The following is a 24,533-nucleotide window of genomic DNA, read 5'->3' on the forward strand; positions in this document are numbered from 1 at the left end:
CTAAATAAAATTTCAAATGCAAATATTCCAGTGAAGCACCTTCTGTAATGGACAACCTTGTTAAGACAGTCAGCTGTATTGATACAACATTACTGAATGCACCTCATAGTCCCTCTTGTCTGGGTTTACACCCAGCCAAGGATTCAGCCCAAAGACTCACTCTCTTCAGAACAGAGGAGAAATACTTATGTATGTGTGTGTGTCTAATAGCTCCAGCACAGAGGAGAGCCTGGCTCATTCCAGCAAGACTGAAATAGGCAGCTCTAGGCTAGGCTTTGTCTGAGCAGGGAAAAATGTAATGGACGTGCCTTAAAAAACACAACTGAAACCTTGCCAAGAGAGTAGGCTTTTTTGGCAAAGTGGTAATCTGTGCACCTTGTACTCCTTGGTCAGTCTCTATCTGAAATGATGCAAACAGCCTGGGCCTGTGGCTGGGTGTGATAGCCAGATGTGGACACATACAGCAAAATAGCCAGCTCACGGGCCAGAGATGCCCCTACTTTAGACCGCATTCTTTAGATAACCTTGCAGATAAATACTTCCAAATGTAGTATTTCACTAAAATGAACAATAAATAACATTTTGTTCATAAAATTGCTCTCATGGGTTTGAAGAGTAAAAGTGGTGGTCTAGGCAGTTACTCATTAATAGCTACCTTCGTTAACGTTTAAGACTGTCTCTCTGAAGGATGAGTAGTAGCTACTTTTAATCCTCTTGAGAATTTCCATGATCTTATCCACTTTTGGACTCTGTATCTGGAACAAAAAAGAAACAGAAAGTACAGATACATGTGCATTTATTATTGTTAAATATAAACAGGGTGCTTAAAAACTTGTGGGTCAATGAAATCAACCACACATCATCAAATGGTGGAATTTGCCACATATTCATTGGGACAAAAGGGGAGTACAATCCTATGAACCATGGCTGTGGACAGTCTACACAGCTCCACGTACTGGTGTACCATGTTCATCCACACAAGCAAGATCACAGACACAGATCTTGTCATTGATAATGTGTGTAATATGGTTGTCATGGGAATCATAATTCCTTCATTCCATTTGTACCAGACTCCACTTTTCTAGTCTTTATGTAACTTTGAATATAATGTCTCTGCTTTGTTTCAGAGGCAAGCTATGTAACGTCATGTCCACAGAGGGTTTTGTGTAGTATATGTCCTCTTTCCTGGATATAAGCTACTAATCGATTTGTAAAAAAAAACTGTAATTTCCTATTGTACACCTGCCTTCAACTCTCAGTCCCAAAGTGGAACTCGAGTGTGCTACATTACCTATCCAGTTTGGGAGCTTCAACTACTATGTATCACTGAGGTTATTGTTGTTTTGCATGGTAATTCCAAATGGCTGGATAGCTTGTTCCATACACCTACCACTCTTTGCATAAAGAAAACTAGCCACCCACCATGGGTATGAAGCATCTGTGAAGCTGTAATGCGTGCAGTTTATTAACCTATTTGATTTTCTTCTAGTGGCACAAAACTTAACTAACATGCTTGTACAAGAATGCGTTTCAATCAATCAGCAGACAGTGGCTATAACCAAGGAACAGAATGTCCAGGGACAGCGGTGTAGGCACCTGCTTCTGAATCCCCAGGAGGTTTTCTTTTTGCTGCACCCAGAAATCTATTTCGACAGAGGGCCCGGGATGCTCTTCCTGCAGCAGGGCCTGGCTGGAGTCTTTCCTCAGAACCTCTGAGATCTGGTGTGTCCACTGAATCACCATGGTTTCAATAGAGTATAGACGCGCTCTGTCGATTTGCCATCCTGTAGAACTGAGGGGGTGGAAACGTTTTGACAGCTTTTTTTCAGCTTTTAAAAAAAAATAGTTTTGGGATATCAAAAAGGAACTGGTGAATGAAGCAAATACACATGGTCAATATAAAAACTGAGGGCGACACAGTGGTGCAGTGGTTAGCAGGGCTGCCACACAGTGCTGGGTGCCTGGGTTCAATTTCAGGACGTGGGGTGTTTTCTGTGAGGAAATTGTATGCTAGTGTGGGTTTCCTCTGGGTCCTCCACTTTTCTCCCACAGTCCAAATACTGGTAGATTAATTGGCTTCTGGGGAAGCCAGTTTTGTTGTGAGTGGGTTTGTGTCAGTGTGTCTTCCCTGCAATGGACTGTTAGGGTGTATTAATCCTTGTGCCTGTTGCTGGTAATTGGTAAAGCAATTAGAAAATGGATGGATGTTAAAAATGATTAATAGTGCTGAGGACGCAGTGTTAATTAAAGATTAGAATTTGTGCTAGACATATATATATCGAGATCATTACATTCATTCAATGGGGGTGTGAAGATGTATAAACTGATTAGATTTAGAATATACTGACAATCAGATTTAAGGTGCATACAATTGAGAGTGCTGACAGAACTGTTGGTTTTGAGGCTTAAGAGTAGGTTTAGGATCTTACAAGGTATAAATTGTAAATGTTGGAGTAGTTATAGTAAACATTTTTCGTGTTAGGTTTAGGATTTTTAGATTTAATTTAATCAATGTAGACTTACCTGTGAGATGTATCTTCTTCATCAGATCTTTCCACACAGAGAGGAAGAGGCAGCAGAGTTCTTCCCTCCACTGTGCCCCGCAGGATGGTAACTTGGTTTGTGACTTTCTCAATGTGTTTCCTCACATCTTCAGACACCACCCTGGGCCAACCAGCATGATTCTTTGTGTTGGCAAGAGTGGGGACCAAGACCTGCACACAGATGAGTTACCTGACATCTGTGCTTCTTATTAATGCAACAGACAGGATTCTCTTCAATATCGAAAGAAGTGCCATAAATTTAGATTACACATCATTATACATTACCACAGAGTTTATCCTTAAAGGGCTTGATGTTGGTTATTACATAGAAAAAAAAATAATTGGTGATTAATTTGTGAAGACTGAAACACAATTTTTATTTCTTTAATATCCAGTTCTCCATAGATTTACCTCAGCGATGAGAACTGGTAACTGATCCAAAGGCTGACAGGATACTTCTCCAAACCCAAGCTCTCGTTTGAAATTGGTCTTGGGCACTTTCCTGTTGCTTTTCCTTAAGACACACAACAGTTTTGTTTTCGAGGAAAGAGGGGTCTTTAAAGGAGAAATAAAAAGGCAATATAGGATGAGGAAGGTGGTATTCAAAGTTTAAAAAAATATTTTGCTAATAAAGTGGTGGAGATTTCTTCATGCAGAACTGTTTCTATTTCTAAAACCTGTAAACATTTAAGTAACTAGCTTAGAGAACTGGAATAACTCATAAACACCTTGATAGATCATAGATCAGATTTCTGATTCAGCATGACTAGGGAGGAAACACAAGTGCACTGAAAAAAAACCTCTCCAAGTCCAATAGCAAAGTGCAAAATTCAAAAATGAAATGGTCAGTATTTTCTGAAATTGACAGAGCATCTTGTCGTGACTGCAGGCATTTTTATCACACTCACCTCTCCATTACTAACATAGAGTGTTCCCCCTGGGCCGGTGAAGAGAATCAGCCTGTTATAGCAGGCTTTATCTAGAAAGTCCAGTAAATATTTCTGGTTTTCCTCTGCGGCAATGAACCGATTCCATTTATCAGTTTTGAGACGCAGAGAAGTGAACGCCTGCTCTCTCAGAAAATCAATCCTGTCGTCGGTCGCTGCACTTGTCTTGAGAGGCTCCAGCGGAGTTCTGATGCTACTTTCAGCCATATCAGAAATCCTTTCTTGTACAGACAACTTAGGTTATTAAAAGGAAAAAGAATAAAAAGGAAATTAGCGTTTGCTTACACAGCCATAGAAACAGAAAAATCTGTATACCTGAAACAGTGGAAAGGGCTCTCTTTTGTCATCAGCAGACCTGGGCTTACTCCCACATGAATACTGCAAGTAATATTAAATAACCTGTCCAAACATTTTCTTCATGGTTCAGTAAAATTCTTATCATGAAGAAGGGAACAAAATCATACAAAGTTTGTTCTTTCCTTTAAAACCTGACTTCACCCGCTCACTTTTCAGAGACAAACCACTTTATCTCTTCTCTAGGGCAGACTCCAAGCAAATGATACCTCAGTGGAGTGTCAGGTGGCCTGGCACCGGAGTGACACAGACAATGGGCCACAGCATCTCTCTCCTGACACAGTCCCATCTCGGTGTGCGGCCTGCTGTTATGTCACTGTCACATGAGCATGCTGCACACCTGTTTCTGCTGCAACTTGATCACCGACAGGCTCCCTAGAGCGCCTCACAAGCTCTCTCACTGCTCAGCACATCCACTCCACCGCACCTGTGCCTCTGAATTGTTAACCTTCTACAACACTGGTAAATGAACTCTTGAAGGTTTGGTGAAAATTGTGGGAAATTCGTGACAAGGAAAGTCATAACTGCACTTGCTAACATAGGGTCAAATGGCTGGCTTGCTGTGGTGGGTTGAAGCAGAACGCTTCAAAGACTAATCAGGAGTCAATATTTATGCCAATGAGCAAAATTACCGTGATACCAGACATTCAAAGTTTGTTTTACAATGTTAACAGATGGCGGAGGGAAGGATTACCTGGGCAGGTTTAACAAGCAGTCACAAAGATGCAGGAAGAAAATGAACAAAGAGCTCAAATCACCCCTAGTCCTAAAAGCTTAGTGATGTGTGAATTTTGCATATCAAACACTGACCTTGACAAAGGTTTGGTCTTATAATTCACCATAATATTGTCCCCAATCCTTTTATCAATCTGAATATTATGTGGTCTCATAACAAACTGCAGGCTGGTAGAATTATGATTATTGGAAAAACATGGCCCAGAATTAGAAACAATATTTTAGCAGCTCTGAAGATGAAAAATCTACTATACTGTATGTAGAAGCAATGCCCTGGAAACCTAAGTGACTCACTTCAGTGAATGGGTATAGAGTTCAAGAACTTGAGTTCATATATATATACAGTATATAAATGTGTTGATTCATGTCTTTAGGAAAAAGCTCTCGTCGGCTGGAGCAAACCCGTCTTGGCCAATCGATTTCTTTGCCATCTGTGGCTCAGTTTGCTGCCTACATCTGCACTTCAGTTTGAAACGCACTCGAAAGAACTCACCAGACATATGCTGTGGAGGAGCATGGAAATGAATTATACAACTCTTTCATTCCTTGTTTCTAAAAAATAGGGCTCCTGTATCTCGGGCTCCCCCAATCCTCCACTCCATCACGCAATTTTCTTGCAACAGGCTCCTTTATTATTTAATTTATGATTGTCAAGGTCAGTTTAACAATTAAGGAGCTGGTCGCATCAAAGTACTGCACTGGAGTGGACTGGAAGGGCTCCAAGTTAAGTTGCACAGTCCTGAAGCACCCACTTGCTAATTTAAAACATAAGAACATATTTCCAGAGGTGAAAAGAGATTGCATTAACTGTAAAAGTACTTCATCCTAAAGGAAAGTCTGACTTTCCTCCTACCAACTATTATGAATTTGGTAAAATGGCAGTTAAACTATTACAATGTGCTGATTTGCATAACGAAGAAATTAATCGGACTAATTAGCATACAAGCAAATGATGATTCCGTTAACACATTTCATTAACTCAAACTGTCATTCCATGTTCGTTGTGCCATTAGGTGTTGCATTACACTGAATTGAATTAATTAAGTTATGCAAATGAGTTATTACAGGAAATTTACTTGTTCTTACTTTTACAGGCAGCGTTTTAGGAACTGCTGCTGCTTTTCTCCAATAACTAAGCAGATCTAAACCCAGAATCACAATTGTCAAATTATTTTGAAAGTACACTGCAATGTGTACACTATGTTGTCTTCCATGCAGAGCCCATAAATAATTGAACATTGTTGCATTACCATAAAACAATTCATACAACGTGAACATGAGCTAAATATCCACAGTAAAAAAAGCAACATTCTTGCTGGAGGAATATTGCGTTCTGGGAAATAAACCTAATTTACTTCAACAAGCTGCTTTAGTAGTGTACAAATACCCAACATTGTCAGAGAGGAGCACAAAAATCTACACTGAAGGGGTGATGCTAAGAATTATAAAGTGTGAAAATCCAGCATTATGGCACAGAAATACTACCCAGTATGTTTTGAGTTCTGATTTCAATATAAAAGGTTGGTTGATATAGATACCATATAACACATCCAGATCTAATAAAAGGCCTTTTTTCTACTTCTACTCCAAACTCTGCTAGAAAACACCTATAAACCAACTAACAGTCTCCACATCATTCCACTGATGCCATGGCTGTGGTTTGCTGTGTGACTTTAGGAAGTTTTGTGCTCTTTCCATTTAATACCCGAAAACACAGCACTTCAGAAGCAGGCACTGCCAGCGACTGCATTAGTTAACATTAAGGCCGTATTACTCATCCAAAAATGTTTTTGCTGAGAAATGCCTTGTGTGAACATGCAGGTCCCACTTGACTCACCTCTCTGCTGCTCCAGTCAATGTGTTCCATCAGCCACTTCAGTCACGGTGGGAGTTCTCCCGGGCATAAACCTTGCTCCCAAATCCCTTGTGCATTCTCAGTGCTATAGAAACAACCTGAAGGCAACTGGCTTCTTGGGAAACAATGCTACCATGGCACACGGAACAGTGCTCCAACACTGCTCCCATGTCCCTGTTGTACGACTGGTATAAAGCTGTTCTAGGTTAGAGGGGCAAGACTGAAATCCAGTTTCAGCTTTTTACTTAAAATGATTTTCCACAGCCATTGGAACCACATTGTTAGACCACACAAACATCTTTCAAAAAAAGTACTCAAAATGGGCTGTCCATATAGTCCTGAAGGCCTTCTGCCAACTAGACCATTTTCCTATAACAGTTGGTTGACCATATTCTCTTTACTGAAAAATACACTTCTAGTCCGAATACCAGTGAGGTGTCTCAGCACAATATGGGTGTTAGAACTGGGGCTTCTTATTTGGCTAAAAGTGCCAGATCTTCTCTGAATTTAATTGAAAACACAGTACTGCAGACTCGAGCTATGTTCAATAACTATCCACAAAATAGTATCAAATGAAAAGTCAAAATAGTGTTTTATTAGTGACCACTTGGGTATAATATATTTCAAATACATCAAGGTAGATTCTGAATTTCAGGTGGCCTTAACAAGTACAATATTTTAAAATATTGTCAATATTTCTTTATACAAGTTAATCTATTGAAATTCTAGTCACTGGATTAATTACCTCCAGTGACAAGACTATAGCACTCATTTTCCATCTACTTTAATCTCACATTACACAACCTGCATAATGAAAGTCAGAAACATTGCTATATATAAAAATGATATAGGAATATTTTGAGAGAAAAAAAAGACAGGTACATATTTGAACAGAGCAAGAAGAGAGTGCATAGCCTACACACTTTCCAGGGCAGTATAAAAAAAAAACCAAGACAATGCTCATACAAAAAAAGAAATTAAACTGCAGTCGATTAGAAAATGTACAGTACTTAAACGTACAGTACTAGCAGAAGGTTTTCTCTCGAGACTATCTTGAATGATTTAGATCTCTGTGTTTTTACCTGAAATTATAGGAGTGTGGTCACAAATGAGACCAGCTCCTATCACCCAGCAGTGGGAAGATGGAGATGGGAGGGGGGTTCACAAGAAATTTAGCAAAAAGTAATTTTAAGACCCTGACATATACATTATTTTGACACAGCATGTAAGAAATAGTGGCTGCATAATTTTCTTCTTCTTTTGGTCCATCGTCACATGATAAATCTATATTGTCTACAATAATCAACACATATCAATGAAATGTGGTTGTGCTACTTTTTCCATCCAATATTATTGCAAGTTGTTAGGAAAATAAAATTTGGCAAATCAACCTTTTAACATGGCTTTTTTATAGAAAGGATTCAGACTTTAATTGAGTTCCATTTGAAAATGAAGTTTTACAAAAGTAACACATTTGAATATTATACATATTTAAAAAGTAATTAAAATAACGAGGTTTCGATACAACAAAACCGGTTTACTAAGTAAAGCCTACTATAAATAGCTTTCGCTCAAAAAACAATTTGCAAGTTATGCATATTAAACATCAGATCAACGGACGTACAAGGAGGGAAAAAATACAAAATTTTAATTACACGATTGTTTTCTTTTGCTCTCTGCAAAATACCTCAAAGGCGAAACAAAAACAAAAGGTGGTGAAACTCCAAATGCTGACAGTTCAGGCAGACTCCACTTTTTGAGTCCGTTTAAAATGACACAATTTCAGAAACGACATTTTAGAAGAAGCTGTGACACACCTGGACTGCTCCTGGTGGACACTGTGCCTAGACGTATGATGAGTGAGTGGACTTGATTCTGGAATTGGAGGCAGAACTCTTCCTTAATTACCCGCCTTTAAAGTATTCACATCCACAATTTCCCATTTAATATATATTTAGGTTAACAAAGCTCCCATACTCTTAATTCTCATCTGTACCATTCTTTTCATATTACAGAAACTTTTTTTTCAGATCTATTACACAATGAACAGTAGCTAAAACCACATGCAACTCCACCATTATACTACAGAGTATGATACAAAATAAGGCATTTCAGTGTGTGTATTGTAACCACATTAATTTCATTTTTTGCCCCATCAGTAAAAAGACTGCTAATGAACATAAACTGATATTTCTTTAAAATATAATATATATATATAAAAATGAAAAAAAAAAAAACACGACCAAATAAGTTCAGTTTGTGAGTGTGGTTACTCCATCACCTCGCTGGCAGATACCGTGACCAGCTGTAAAGGAATTTCAGAGTTGGAGAGAATCTCTTGAGCACTGGCGTTTGTCGAGTTCACCGTTCCAATGCTCTGTACGGACCCCTGTTGAATGTTGGTTAGGATAAGGGTTGTCCCTCCTGCTGTAATAATGTTATCGGACGACGATGTTGTTTCCACCGCTGCCATCATTGTACTGCTTGAGTTAATGCCTTTTTTGTTCTGGTGAGTTTTAATATGCTTGGCAAGGTGATCGCTTCGCATAAAACGCTTGGAACATTCCGGGCAGACAAACTTCTTCTCACCTGTCACGGAAATAAGACAACTGTTTTTAGAACAAGGTCTTGAAAGAAAAAGAAAGAAACCCCTAAAAAAAAAAAACAACACTTCTCTCCATCAAGAAGCTAGAGCTATCCAAATCCTTTATATAGCCACCTACAGGCTACAAATTCTCAAAGCAAGACAGAACATCTTCGATCCATGCACAAGGCGGAAGGGTGATGTTGTGGGTAGCGGTGCTGCGTCACAGCTTCAGGGTCCCGGGTTTGAATCCGACTCCGTTCGCCTGTTCTGCTACGCTTGAGTGGGTTTCCTCCAGGTCCTCCAGTTTCCTCCCACTGCCCAAAGACATGCTGTCCCAGTGACCTGCCATCTCTAAAATGCCCCCCTCATCTGCACTCATGTGCGTCTCCCGCGATAGACTGGTGTCCTGCCAGACTAGACTCCAGTTCAACGGATGGCCAGATGGATGGATAGTACTGCTTCATCACATTAAATATAACATTTTTCCTCCCAAACGATCTGCAAGAACTTTTCATATAACAGGGGATCTACTTCATCCACCACTGAAGTGTAGCAGCCATCTAGATAACATGCAGCAGCCTTTACATGCCACACATGCACAACTGAAAAAGAGATTTTCCTGATTATTAACACTAGAGTATCACTTTACTAAGAATAACTCATCTACAACCCTCTATTTTGTGTGTTCCAGTGTGGAGTGTTTAAAACACACTGAATTTCCTCTGGACATACACTCCATGTCCAGGCTAAGGACAATTACTACTCTGAAAGAAAAAATTACAATCAGAACTCTTCTTTGTCTAGCAGCTGGGGAGCAATAGTGTTGACCAATAAGTAACTATTCCTATGCTGCTGCAAGCACGGCAAAGAACTACAGGAAAACCTTCAGCCTGCATCCCGGACAGCACAGGTAAAGTGAATTGTTGGGTGAACCAGCCTGTTAAACGGGGGGAAGGTTTTCTAAAAGGACTAGATGGTAATTTGCATTGATTTCATTAATCAGGCCAACCCTATATATTTCCCAGGATGGAGTTAAGCACCTAACACAGAAGATTTGCATTTCTAGTATGCTCTCAAAAATACTATCTAAGGAGAATGAGGACTGATGACAAAACGATCCAGCTTTCTGAAAAAAGCTGAAAACGTTTTTGAAAAGCATACACTCATACACCAGCCTGGTGCTTAAAAATAGCCTGGGGCTTTGGGACATAAATATAAAAACTTTCTGAATATCTGTGATCAGAGCAACTGGTTGATCTAGTCTTCTATATATGGTTGCCTAAAGTCAGTTCAAAATGCTACGTTTTAATACAGACTGTTTTATGGAAGGGACAAACTTAGGAACACATGGAGCTGTTTTAAGAGGATAGCAATTGCAGATATGAAACCATTGTTCAAAAATATACTGGTGCCAGTACACTAGAGGTAAAAGATAATGCACTGCCAGCTCCTCAGTGGCTCAACCAGTACAGATGCTCACTTGGACAGCAGGAGGAGCCCATTAACCAAACACTGGATGAGGGAGCAAGGGATCTCAGTGGTCAACTGTGACTCTTTGAAAGGTGACACACAACGGCAAAGCACCATGCAAATGAGGCTGGCACCATTAGTACTGGGGGCATGGCGACAACAAAAATGGTTAAACTGGGAACATGCGGAACAGATGGTCACTTTAACTTAAAATATTGATAACTGATGAGAATTAATCACTGGTTCTTCCAGCAGAACAGCTGTCTGGTTATTATATTATTATAGTTAGGCATCCGCCCACTATCAAGAAACCACCATGAAAATGGCACCAGCAAGCTGAAGACCATTCCAAACGAGTAGGGCAAAGGGATTAAACCCTGGGTGGGACACCAGTCCATCACAAGACGCACACGCAGACAGGGACAATTTAGACACATCAATAAACCCCACTAGCACGTCTTTGGTAAATAGGAGGAAACCACAATGCCTAGAGAAAAGTAGGTGCAGGGAGAACATGCAGACTTCAGTATAAGGAATTTCTTCCCTCTTGCACCAGGTAAAACCTATAAAGCAGTTTCTGACTTTTACTTCCACATCCCTTACATACAGTGCCACTGTCAAATAAAGATGATCGCGATTCCCTTATGTGAAACATAGCAGCAGCAGCTTCTGCTGGAAACATGAAGGCATTACTGAACACCAGCCCCTCTTTCGCGATGACTCGGGCACTGCTCATTGTTTCATTTTGTTCCTTTGACGTGTGTTTCTTTGCTGTGCCCTCTTGTCACCTTCTACCCGCTGAAACTGACAACACAGTTATAGAAAACATTCCAAGCCTTTTCACTGTTTATTCACACAGCATGACCTGATAAACTTTAGCCCCTTTCTGTACCTTCCCATGAATTCGCTACTAACCCAAAGGGCCAGGGTGGGTTGAATGGCCTACTCTCGTTTAAGACCCTTTTAATATCCTAATGGAATATATATAAAGGGGGGAAAAGGCACACATGGAAGATATCAGATAGGAATTCTGAGGTGTGCAGGGTGAGATAAAGATCTGATTGTGCACACGTTCAGTTGTTTTGGATAACTGTTTACCAATAAAATGAGAACGTTAAAAAAAACATTTTACAGAATTGTCGTGAAAAATAATGTCGTCTGTTTGCTATTTGAGAAAACAACCTGAAATCATAAGCATCGCTACTGCCATTAGAGGTTTTGGGGTGTAGCCCTGGATCTCTAAAACACCTGTCAGTGGTGTATGTCTCTGATTTTACATGACATTAAGGATGCATGTATGAACGATTTCTATACAGTAGTTCCACAGACCAGGGAATCCTAATCCAGGTACACACCTAATAGTTTTAATTCTTGCTCGTCCCAATTAGCGAACTAAAGGGTTAATTGAACAGCGGCTTGAACTGGAAAATTTGATTTTTCTTCTATTCACAAGCCTAGGATTTTGTTTTCCTTATGAAATGCAGCCCTCCCTTTCCATTGACTGTTGATGGCAATTATTAGAAATTGTCACAAGATACAAATAGCATAGTATTTTTTCTCATAATAGTGTGTCGTTTGGCTGAACAAATGTTATTCATGATTAAATGGACATTCAGCAGAAATGGACACACTTCCTCCCTTATTAGTACATTAAACCTAGGGTTTACTGTAGTTAAAAGGCAACCCCCAACAGGTTTAAGAGCTGCAAACAGTCAAACAGTTGAAATTAATCCTATTATTAAAATAATTAAGGGTTCAATTGTGTAACTGAGAGCTTGGCTGGAGCAAAAACCAGCAGGCGACTGGTCCTCCAAGAACCCCTTTCATTGCCCTTACAAAAAAACAACCTAGGTCATCGAAACTCCCGCGTGAAATAATAATTATAAAATATGCAAGAATAACAATTGCAATCAACAAGTGTGAAGAAACACAAAGCAGCATATGCTGAGCTAAACTCAAAAACACAAATGGATATTTCAATGGCAGGGATGCTGGTAGGCAGCTCACAGGTACGCATCCCAGCGGCAGGGATTTCAAGTGGACAAGACCGGTGCGTGTTGCTAGAAGCACTACGCCTGTTTGGTTCAGCAGGCTATCTCAAGGGAAATTCTGTTGCCACAGTGCTGAGACAGGTTTGTTTGTTGTAAAAACAAGCACACGGTCGCTCACTGTGTTCTAAACTGAATCTCAGAACTTCAAAAGCCTGTTGGCAACTTCTTTTGCTGCAGAGCAAAGCCTTCCAAAAAAATGACTGCAAGGCTGGCAAAATGCTCTGAATAATGGTTACTGTATTAAAACCTAGAGAAACCACACACAAAAAAATGTTTTCTGCTTTCCTTTGTCATTTCACGTGCACGGGTATGTATTTGTGTGCTAGATCTCCTTGTGTATTGTGCATGTCTAGTGCATGTCTGTCCGCGAACCCAACGGAATGCCGTTCTCTACCAAGCTAATACGGCAAAGGGCTGCTCTCTGGCCTTTTATTCACCCGAAAGCTTCAATACCTGCCATTTTCTCCATAAACCAATAAAAATCGGCCTTTACCATCTAGGAAAATTTCTGGTTCGGCCTGGCTTGCAGCCTTTGCCACCGCGATCTCTCGTTCGCTAGGGTTCTCTAACCAACCCCATCGCGCAGACAGTGTATAATCTTGGCCTGGTTTCATCTTGAAACTCTTACGTCACCCGACGTCCTACGTGTGGTCTCGGTTCTTGTTCCGCACGGTCTCTTATGCGCGCGCTGTCTGGAATAGTTTTCTCCTGGTTTGCAGCGTTACCCTTTCCGGTTGTGGCCGAAAAGCATTCTAGTGACGTGAAAAGGGAGCCAGCACAAGAAATCTGAAGTTCCATGCTCGCATTGTTTCGCAATGCTGTTTGCTTAAATTACAGCTGTATTCTTACTGTACAGAAACAAGTAAAGGTTTATCCCATGCTGAAAAGAGAAGAAAAGAAACACAACGTTTCGGCTGTGGAGAGGAGGCCTTTTCACTTCACACCTCTCTCAACATCATACCACCCGAGTGTCCACTCTGCATTTCTCCTGCTCCCGCCTCCTCTCCACTCCCAGCTTTTGTCCTCCCATGCTATATCAGTTGCCAACTTTCCTCTCTTTCTCACAACGGAAGAAGGCTCCACAGCCAAAACTTTGTTTCTTTTCTTCTCTTTTCAGCATGGAACAAACCTTTGCCTGTTCCTTTGCAGCCTACGTATGCTGATGCAGCTACCTAAATGAAATACTTCTTACTGTATAGTATAGAGTAATATTTTAGTAATGTAAATTTGTTTATCCATTACGTCCATTTCTCCACAGATTTCAGTATGTAGCAAAGACAGCAAAGCTTGTACTGCAATGTCTGATGAATCCTCTTACACTTGTGAAGTCTGCTGCCCTCTATGCCAGTGCCCTGGTTTTACGGTCTGATTTACCAGTAAGGGTTTACCTGTGTGCGTCCTTCTGTGCCGCTGTAATTCGTCGCTGCGCGTGAACCTTTTCCCGCAGAACATCCAAGTACACACAAAGGGCCTCTCGCCGGAATGCCAGCGCAGATGGGCTCTCAGGTGCGACGTCTTCCCATAAACCTTTCCACAGCCAGGAATGTGGCAGATGTGCTGCTTCTTTTTCCCCAAACTAGAACCTCTGAAAGACAGGAAGACCGACACACAATGACACAACCCATCACGGCGGGCACATAAGGTACACCTCTTTTGAATCTGCCCGACCAATACCCTTGTATTCGCCCATTCTTCAAGAAAATGGATCGTGCTAAAACACCACCAAGAACCAATGACCTCAACATGCTGAACCATTGATATTTTAGTCAAAGTACACCACCGACACAGGAGGATTGTGAGGTGTTACAATCCAGGGCGCTTTAAGAAGTCTTCCTGATCTGATTTTACTTTTCTTACAAACCCGAAAGACTGTGCACGTCGTTCATAAGCCTTTATTTATTATGTCGACCACAACGTACAAAACCACATACAAGAAGGCTCTGTAAAGAGCATCTTTGTAGAGGATAAACATTTCATTCTGAAAAATTTCATAAAAATGAAATACTGCTGCCCACAACACTAGCCATAAACAGCAAATTTCGACAAAAAGTGTTGTTTCATTATATCACGTGGTTCAACATATGTTCATTGCTCACTCTTTAATAAGCAATATAACTGAATGTTAAGAGGGCGATCCTGCAGAAACTCCGTTTCTAAACCTGCGAGTGAACATTCACAGTAGGACTCGGCTTCTCCTCCTCTCCACTGACTAACTTTACCATCTGTATCCTCCTTTCCTCCCATTCTTGTCAGCACTAATCCAGCCTCTCTCTCCTCTTTCTCCTCGCACTCATCCTCTCTTTTATCCTGCCGTGCTCTTTGATGCCCTCTGGATCTGCCAGTCTGCGACAAACAAAACAGACTGCATTTCTGCCCATGTTCGGCATTGCCCCTCAACCCTTTCACTCTCTTGGAACGCTGGATCTCCTCCTTATTACACCTAATATATCTCCACTGTCGGCTTTTTCATCATTTTATTGACTAAAAAGTCCCATATTTATGGGTAATGTTGCCATTCTGTCAACAGACAGCACTTTCGGTGCTATTCGGTGGCGTATTTCTGTAGATTAAAAAGTATGATTTTCTTTTCAGAACTGGGCTGCCTTGCCAGTTTTATTTGCTGTTAAAGGGGAGCAGCAACACTATTTCTGTATTCCGGGGTTAGAAACAATTGGCATCGATAAGTGCATTTCAAACCACAATGAAAGTAAAATGGGCACAGTCATATGTAAAACCTCCAATTTACATCACAATATACACAAAATTCCCAGGTATGTGCAGCTCATATTGCGGTCATTGTCTCCGATTCAAAATGAGTCAACAAAACTTCCAGTGACGTGACACAGCCTTATTACATTGTAAACAAACAGGCTTGTGAATACATCTCTCTTCACACAATAGAAAAATGTATCGCGACTTCCAGAAGGTTTTGCCAACAAACACTGCTTTCTTATGAACTCTGCACATGGATCACAATGGAACATTTCTGTGGTGAAATCACATTCGTACTCGTACATCACATTACATTAGTCATTACGGTGACTAGTGAGCAGGAAGGGCCTCTTCATGTCACAATTCGTGCCAACTTTCACTCTTGCCTTTGGCGAGACCAGCAGCTTGCAGCAACATGGCAACCATACAGTACTTCCACAAGGTTAACAATTTTGTGCTTAATTTGGAATTTGTCAAATTTAGCAATTCCGTCAATTAATTTAAGATTTAACAGCCAGTCTCAGAAACTGGCACTGCAGTTCCCCCAGTTCCTCCTTCCACTTCACCTTCACCATCTCCCCTGCTTCTGTCCTCACCAGGAGAGCTACCGTGCCCGTTTCTGCCATTTTGTTTCTCATTTTGGAAAGCAGCGTGGAAACAGCTCACCTCCCGCCCGCCTCCTTGCAGTTGGGGCAGGTGCAGGCGACCCGCCTGAGCCGCTTGCCCTCCTGGTTCTGCTGGTCCGTCTCCTCATCCACCAGCCGGACCCGCAAGTGAGACAGGTCGCTGGTGTTCAGGGTGGAGTCGCTGCCCAGCTGCCACTCCTCCGAGTCTGGCTCCTCCTTGATCTGGATATCTGAGAAGGCAAAAGGATCTCCTGTTCACGACGGTCACGCCATCCCCACTAGGCTATAGCTCTGACTTTTTCCCTTTATAACCTTGAAGATCACATTTAAATAGAAAATCCTAAAGGCACGCAGACTTGTGTCCACCATAAAAAGAATCACTCAGGATGCTAGAAACTAATCATACGTACTGTGCTTTGCAAAGACATTCAGGCCCTGAACAATTTCATATTCAGACATGTTACAAATACCCCGTGCCTTGCAAAAATATTAATATTTGATTCAGAGCCTCAATGATCAATCTAAAGACTTGAAACAGAAAGATAGTTACAGTAAATTTCAGCAAAAACAGCAAAATGCTCGGAGATCGCTTACAGACTGAAGTTATCCTGTGACAGGTGTTTCTCTAGCATTGCTTACACTTTGTTCCATCCATTTTCCGTTCAATCCAAACCAGCCTTCTAGTCCCTGCTGAGGAGAAGTATCCCTATAGCACAATTTACGACCCCTACTGTTAACGCAACAAAATGTGGAAATATAACAAGGTTCAGAACCCTAGCAAGACGCTACATACATTTTTTAATAAACTGCTCTTATTCAAAATGAAACGATCAAATCGAGCACTGTTACATGCAAAAGAGGCTGAATGTCAGGTTTTTGACTTGGCCTTTCAAGGAAATTAACTCTCTTCTTGACGAACTACCCAGCTGGCTTTGCCTTTTGCCTTGTATGCTTGTTTCGCTGTTGCATACATTTTGCACCTTGTTTTTGACTTTTGGGCGATTTGAGGAGCAACACCACTAGGCCTGGCATGGGCTTTGCTCAGTTCTAGATACTCCTCGCCACTCATTCCCTGCTGACATGACGGCGCTTTCACAAACTTGATGGCATAAATAACCTTCTCCTGGTCTGTTCCACTCTACTACTACAGCACTGGTGTTTCAGAAGCTCCTCATCTTCACGGTTGATTTGTCACATTGATACATGAACTTGGATCACTAATTTGGTGAACTTTCAAACTGTTCTTCTACTCCAGAACTGATTTAAGGTTCTGGTAACAAGGGGGTTAAACGCTGAGGAACACCTTCTTTTCTTTAAACATCTAATTTCTAGATTTGAATCATTTTAAACATGCAAATGCATAAACTAGAAATTTACACATCAGCACCTTTGATCTCTGACTTTGGACTAGTCTAGACTGTGACAATTTTGATGTCCCATTTGAAAGTAATTTTAAGCTCAAGTGGCATTAAAAGATCCAAACTTCCCAGGGGGAAATAGTCATGCAGTGCACTGTATATGCAAGCTATCACAGATATGTATTATTTAGATTGTGCTTGTACTGCTTTTCGGTGAATAGCGGTTTTAACTAAAACATTGTATTGTAATATAACCATTTAAGTCAAATTCTAAGTGAAATACCTGAGACACTGAACTTAGAATTTACAGTAGGAAGACAGAGCAAAGCTGTTGGCTTAAAGATCCCACCAAAGAATCACAAGCTCATCTACATTACACCCAAAACATCCTACTGGCCCACAGCACTGTGGGAAAGCTTCTACAGGGCTGGCAGTGCTGCAACACAGCACTGCACTGAATACATGATGCACAAGATGTTAGAAAACAGGTGTTACAGAAGCAAAGATAAGTTCTGTTGACACATCACCAAAGAATACAGAACACCAACATTCAGAACAATGAACAGCACCCCACCATTCCAGCCTGAACCAACCAGAAGATTCTGGCAAACTAAAAATCAAATGTATTTTTTTTTATTCTGTCCGAGACAAAATTGAAACAAGTGATTACTTTTTGCTCCATTTGAAATGCAAGTTAGTTTAATTCCAAATGAGAGGAATTCCTCTAAAAAAAAGACTTCTCTCCAATAAAAAAAAAAAGATAAGGCATGCAAATCTCTATATTCAAATTTCTGTCTGGAATGCATTCCAATCCTTCAAAAGCTTAAAACATGAGGGTGTTACAACCCTGCCTGTGACATGTAAGATGCATTGATGCACTAAAGCCATTCAAAAAGTATGTTGCCCAACAAAGACTGACTTTCTAATGTGACCTGATACAGTACTGACCTCTGGAAAAAATGGTGTCCACTTACCCTGAAACTTTTTTAAAAGATCTTAAAAGCTATGCAGCTATGCATAAAACATACTGGAAACCTATGGGCATAAAATGCACTGTATGGAGGTAGTCTTGAACCGTTTCTGTCAAAACGACAAGGTACAAACAGTACTATAGTTATAGCAAATTCTCAGCAAAGATGCGACAAAATCCTCTTGTAGAAACAACGGTCAGGAAAACATCCAAATTTGTCATAAAATAGATGTGAGCTCCTGAAATTCAAAAACATCACAATGCACATGATATATGAAGAGGCACTGTAGAAACTGACCACATAAAGACATGATTGACTTGCACTGTATTGTATTTTTACTTCTCAGCTTGTTTGACAAGTTTGCCCAGAATCATCCTGACCTATTCAAATATCAGTCTTGATACTTCCATGGGGCTAACATAAACACGCTCCAGGCAAGTGCTAATCTGACTTAAAGAAACACTACAATTATTCTTTCCCACAATGAACTGTCCAGAGTTGGTCTAAAGTTCAAACCTTTTCTTCCTTCTGTGCAGATCTGGATCTGGACACACTGGGAGACAATGCCATCAAGCATCAATTACTCACCAGTATCTCGCCTTAGTTTTTTACTTTATTTTAATCAACTGAATATCATTATGAGTGATACCACTTCCATTGCTAATGTAAATGCACAATACATCACAGGTTAGTGTCTCGGTTTACTTTGAGCCTGAAACAAACTCTTATCAGAGAAGTGGGAAGCTGCATTGTAGAAAATAAGGGTACAAACTGACACAGGGTTTGGTTAAACCAGTAAAGTCCTGGTGTACCAAAAGGTGGCTAAATATTTATGAAAACAGTTGTGCGTTAAGAAACTAGAAAAATCAGGAATAATAACAATGAATATTTCTACTGGCAAGTCACACTCTAGATAGGTGTGTAAAGACACATACTGGACACAAACATGACAAATGTGTTCAAATATGTCATCGCGTAATAATAATAATAATAATAATAAACTTTATTTTATATAGCGCCTTTAAAGGTGGCTTCTCAAAGCGCTTTACAGGATGACAATAACAATAACTAAGAAGACTACAACAATAAATAAGAAAATTTCACAAGACAGGACACAATTATAATTACAACAATACAACAATAACAATAGAGGAGACCGTGGAAGATGGTATTAAGAAGAGCAGAGGGGTGAAGAATGGAACCAGTTAAGTAAAGGCTTTTCTGAAAAGGAGGGTTTTGAGTCTGGATTTGAAGGAGTTTAGAGAAGGTGACTCTCTAATATCCTTGGGCAAGGAGTTCCAGAGCTTGGGGGCAAAGCAGGAGAAGGCCCTGTCGCCCATACAATGTAGACGGGCTTGGGGGACAGTAAGGAGGGCAGAATTTGAAGAGCGGAGGTTGCGAGGTGGGGAGTAGGGCGATAAAAGTTCAGACAGGTATTGAGGTGCCAAGCCATGTAAAGCCTTGTAGGTGAGCATGAGGATTTTAAAGTCTACGCGGAATTTGACCGGAAGCCAGTGCAAGGACTCCAGGATAGGAGTAATGTGAACACTTGCACTAGATCTGGTCAGGATTCTGGCTGCTGAATTTTGGACATACTGCAGCTTGTTCAGAGTAGATTTAGATACCCCAGGGAGCAGAGCATTGCAGTAGTCAATTCGAGAGAATACAAATATGTTGATCAGCTTTTCAGCCACAGTTAATGATAGCATAGGGCGTAGTCTTGCGATATTTCTAAGGTGAAAGAAAGATGTTTTGACAGTATGCTGTACATGTGGGTCGAATGTTAAGCCAGAATCGAATATAACCCCAAGGTTTTTCAATTTTGATTGGAGCTCAAGTACAGAGCCATCTACAGACAGGGTTACAGGACTGGCTTTACGAAGTTGATGGGGGGTACCAATAAGCATGACCTGCTTTCTCAAAATATGAAGTTTCACATTGCTAAGCAAAGAAGACTTTACAATTTAACAGTTATAAACCTATAGGAAATAAAAAAGGTGCCTCTGCAAATTTCCTTAACAACTACGTGGCTGTTCAAAATAACAGACCTGAGAGGTAAAAAGTACAAGGGCTACTAGTAATTGAAAGAAAACAGCAGGACTCACCTGCAGGACTGCTGGTGTCCTCTGGCTGCTGGAACTGTATTCCGGGCGAGGTTATAGAGTTGACGGTCACTGTCTGCAGGTTGGGGATCTGGCTGGTACTGATGCTAACAGGTGTGGACCCCAGGGTCCCTCCCTGCCCCAGAGAGAGGGTCTGCACAGGGGCCAGGGTGATCTGCTGGGCAGGTGCGTTGGGCAGCTGGAGGTTCTGCAAGTTCTGAACTCCCTGCACCTGGAAAGTCTGCCACTGGATCTGCCCAGAGGGGGTCACTGTCTGGGCCTGTATCAAAAAAGTCCCTGGATTGAGCAGCTGCAAGTTCTGCAGGGCTTGAGGAGAGATGGTCTGCCCTGTGGCCTGAACCTGCTGCTGGGAGAGTCCCTGGATGACCTGGGCTTCACTGGTGCTCTGCGCCTGGACCTGCTGCAGCTGGATGATGGGCTGCGCCGTGGAGACCTGGATATTCTGCACCTGGTTCTGGTCCGACAGAGCCGTCTGGATGTAGTTTTCCTGAAGGCTGGAGGGATCCACCTGCTCGCTGGCCGAGGAGGAGGACGTAGCTTGATGAAGCACACCTGTACCGTCTATCGTTTCGTGCAGCTGGGAAGAGGAGGTGGTTGGCACGTACATGTCTTGGTTAGTGTTGGAATTGTTTGCAGATAGTGTTTGGGAAAGGTGCTCACCAGTCTTTTCGGAGCTGTCCGAGTTGTCCATAGCTTGGCCAGTCATGATCAACTGGCCGTCAGAGGTCACCCCTGTAGCTATGGCCTGAGCAGCACCTGAAAGCCCTAGGGAGTCCAGATCAACACTGTTGATCGGTACAAAAGTAATATTTCCAGGCAACCCCACAGGCACATTAGTAACAACCTGACCCTGGCTGTTATATGTGGAGCTGCCGAGAGAAACTCCTTGAATCTGGACAGGCCCACCAGGATGATGAACGTGCCCAGCCTGCGATATGAGGTTCTGGCTGTTAGTAAGGATGTCTGCAGAAGATGTCCCGGCAACGGTTATGCTTTGATTCCCATCAGGCATGATCTGGATCTGCCCTGTGGCATCCTGGCCCAGAGTTGCCCCATCTACCGCAGAAGTTGAAAAGCCCAGCTGTACCTGCTGGCCATCTGCAGTCTGAATCTGTGGAATCACCTGGTACTGTATATTAGGCACTGCGCTGGCAGAGGTGTCTGTTCCTGAAGTTACAAAAATCTGTTGGTTTTGCAGATTCTGAATTGGAAGAACATACTGTCCATTTGATGTTACTATCCCTGTATTCGGAATCTGGACTAAGCCTGGTTCCTCCTTTATCGTTGCTGTAGGTGCCAAGACTTCCCATCTATTAGCTGTCCCTGTTAACTGTATGGAAGTGAGATCTGCAGGCTAAAACACAGACAAAAAAAAAGGTGACCGGAGTTAATTTTCTGCCAGAAATTCCTAGTAAATGCATCAGTTGTTGTTGTTTTTTTTGTGAACTGTAGAGCAAAAAGCACTTGGCCAAATGAAAGTCATTTTTACACTAGCATTTTACTAAATGTGTTACTAAGTGGAAATCAATAAGCCGCCAGCGATAAGATAAAAAGCTACACTTTTCATGGGAAAGTCGACAGCTGGAGGGGATTTGTAAGACATCACTGATTTATTAAAGGAGTGTAGCCTATTTGCAAAAGATCTGGGTGAAAATATAGATTTCTCCTGCTCTTTCACTGCAGGAGTGAAATTATTGTGGTACTGGTTCTCTATGCCACAAGGCTTCAGCTCAAACCTATCGATACCCTGCAGAGCACTTTCAAGTCTGTGGTACTATTAGAAATGAAGGCAAGCCAAGATTTTTCTTATAAGCTGAAGGCAGGTTTATATATTGTACATAGTAGGCATAATCGAGAAATGTAACTGATCTGAAATGGTGTAGTGTCACAAAAAAAGACGAATAAGTGTAAGGGGGCAGAGAAAACGAAAGGCTGGCAGCCTTTTCAAACATAATTAAATCACGTCAGTAATAAAAGGCACATTTAAAAAAAAACGTTTCTTTTACACTGCTTAACAAGCGATTTAACAGACCTCATCACCCACTGATCGATGAATAATTGGAGGAATTAAATTCATCTCTTGAAAGAGGAAAAAAAAGCAGCATCCGGACACCAACAGGCACTTTGAACCCACGGCCATTACACACTGCTTTTAATTTCAAACCTCAGCTCGTCGCTTTATTTGTCAAGGATCAGCGTGTCGTGATCATAATGCATGGTTGGATGTTACTCTGAACACCGGGTTTGCTTCAGCACTGGGGCTGACTTAGCGCTCTGCCGGCCGTGGCTGTTTTTGTGTTTACAGTCCACGCTGCAGTGCATTTGCACAGGGCGGGCTGCTGGTTTCGGTTCGGCTACGGTTCTAGCAGCGGGGGTGACTTACCACGCCAGCGACAGCACAGCCATCCTCCTCTGGCGATGGCGACCCGATCTTGCTGCAGGTAGCTGCTAGCAGAGCGAGCGGTGACGGCTGAGTGTCCTACCCACAATGGGCGGGTTTAAAAAGAAGAAAGTGGGTGGCCGTTAGTCCGGAGCTACACAGGAAGTACGACTTTTTTTTTTACAACATCAAATTTTAAAACGTGTGAACTTCACAAAAAACACCATGCATTTACAACAAACCTGGCAGAAGAGCAAGCGAGGGGCAGCTAGGAGAAAAAATTACCTGGTTTCCTCCGCCGCCGCCGTGCTGCAGATAGTCGCTCTGACTGCTGTCCACGTCTAAGGCAGCCATTTCCTCTTGTTTCACTGGCTTTTCAGGGGCTACAGAAAGGCACAGAGAAGAGGGAAACAGAGCAAAACAAATCATTCCTCTCCACTTTCCGCTCGCCAAAACCACACTAAACAGCATCCAAACTCCACACGGACGCACAAAACTCCCAGATTGACTCCCGACAGGATCGTTTCTGTTAGGATTTCGATGCAAATTCTTTAAAGCTTTAACTTTAGCGTTTAAATCGCAACTGCTGGCTTGTGCCGCTGCTGAAAAAAGATTAAAGACTTAAGGGTTACACAAACTCACCGGTGATGGTGTGCTTGAATCAGTTTAAATGTTACGTACCAGTCATAGCGTAAATGGTTTAAATCGTGAGATTCTCGATTTATTTAAACGCCAAACATGATTATTTTAATCAAAGGCGGGCTGCGATCGGTGATTCGAGTCGATTTTTTTTCTATTTTGATTGACGGTGCGGGAAACACAAAAGGTGGGGCTTCCAGGCTTGACGGTAAAGTTTGCGTCACGCACAGGAAGTTCCGCCTTTCTTCTTTAAAGTGATTGGTTGGTGCGGATGGTTTCCTCGGTTGGCAGTAGACAGAGGGTCCGTCGCTCATTTTTTGTAGCTCGAGTGTTTCCTGTTTGTTATTCATGGAGCTGTAGGCAAATGCCAGGAAGTTGTTCAAAGAACGAATCGGCCATTAAAGTTGTTATATTGTCACGGAATGCCGAATGTTTACGTTTTCGCTTTTTATAGAGCCTAACTACTGTACAGTGATTGTGTTATCGTTACAAAATAGAAACGAGGCGTTTGTTTCTAAACTCACACTTGAACGTCTGTGAGAAAAGATTAGGCGAATTCGTCTATTTTAACTGGGCTACAGTTTAAACTACAGTTTTCAACATTGAATTCTTTTTGTTCTAATATTTTGCTAACGATTCTTTAAAATAAGAAAGCTATGCCGAATTGGTGTACCCGGTGACAGCAAATTGCTTTCTAAAATGCACATATCCTAAAAATAATATGTACACAGGATAACTGAAGCGTAAAATGTGAAAACCTGTAATACTTTAGGGTTCAATTCAGCTATGTGCGATCACGAAATCACGCTATAAGAAAGTGGTTTATGGACGTGTTGCACACCACATATGAGCTCTGCGAAGCTGCCACAGTTCTTTGGAGTCATAAGGATAGAGCTTACTCACCGAATGATACAGGCTGTCCGCTTATGTTAAATGTATAGCACACACTGGACGTTATATTACTGTATATCCTTTTGCCAACTATTTTGAAAAAATGCCTTTGAAGTTGGATATATGAAATACACGAAGTCACAGTGTTTTAGTTCAATAAATAATGCCTTACAGTCCTCCCGAATTCCACGTGCAATGTATGTTCCACCCATCAACAAAACCTCTACCACAGAGAAACAGAAGTTCAGAGAACCTGACAGTAATATACAGTTATTCCAGGCTACTCAAAAT

At 41.5% G+C, this 24,533-nt stretch overlaps 2 protein-coding genes across 5 annotated transcripts in view; both read right to left on the reverse strand.

Annotated features, from left to right (window-relative positions):
* dnah9l (dynein, axonemal, heavy polypeptide 9 like) overlaps window positions 1-1,770 on the reverse strand; it is an 84,541-nt gene extending 82,771 nt beyond the window's left edge. The window contains exons 1-2 of the mRNA XM_069196791.1: window positions 1,597-1,770; window positions 656-755 (exon numbers count right to left, since the gene is read on the reverse strand). Of these exons, the coding sequence (XP_069052892.1) occupies window positions 656-755; window positions 1,597-1,743 (247 nt within the window). The 5' untranslated portion in view covers window positions 1,744-1,770. The remainder of the gene's footprint in view (window positions 1-655; window positions 756-1,596) is intronic.
* A 5,239-nt stretch (window positions 1,771-7,009) lies between these two features.
* LOC102687291 (transcription factor Sp3) lies at window positions 7,010-23,539 on the reverse strand. 4 transcript variants are annotated; one of them, XM_015359024.2, is made up of 7 exons: window positions 23,394-23,538; window positions 22,998-23,095; window positions 22,716-22,802; window positions 20,315-21,686; window positions 15,921-16,110; window positions 13,931-14,127; window positions 7,010-9,023 (listed from the first exon to the last, which is right to left on the reverse strand). In XM_015359024.2, exons 1-7 carry the CDS (start codon window positions 23,398-23,400, stop codon window positions 8,704-8,706), a joined length of 2,271 nt encoding a protein of 756 aa, XP_015214510.1. In that variant the 5' UTR covers window positions 23,401-23,538; the 3' UTR covers window positions 7,010-8,703. The 4 variants fall into 4 exon arrangements, with proteins under 4 accessions (XP_015214510.1, XP_006636648.1, XP_015214511.1 ...); XM_006636585.3 differs by having other exon boundaries at window positions 22,716-22,811; XM_015359025.2 differs by having other exon boundaries at window positions 22,716-22,811; window positions 23,355-23,538.
* Window positions 23,540-24,533: the final 994 nt, after the last annotated feature.

Source organism: Lepisosteus oculatus, chromosome 12 (assembly GCF_040954835.1).
Source record: "Lepisosteus oculatus isolate fLepOcu1 chromosome 12, fLepOcu1.hap2, whole genome shotgun sequence".
Classification (NCBI taxonomy): Eukaryota; Metazoa; Chordata; class Actinopteri; order Semionotiformes; family Lepisosteidae; genus Lepisosteus; species Lepisosteus oculatus.

Coding starts and splice junctions, on each gene's coding strand:
- LOC102687291 (XM_006636585.3), bottom strand. Junction 21,687..22,715: donor GCTGTGCTGTCGCTGGCGTG/GTAAGTCACCCC, acceptor TCTGTGTTTTAG/CCTGCAGATCTCACTTCCAT. Junction 16,111..20,314: donor GGACACCAGCAGTCCTGCAG/GTGAGTCCTGCT, acceptor TTGCCTTCTCAG/ATATCCAGATCAAGGAGGAG.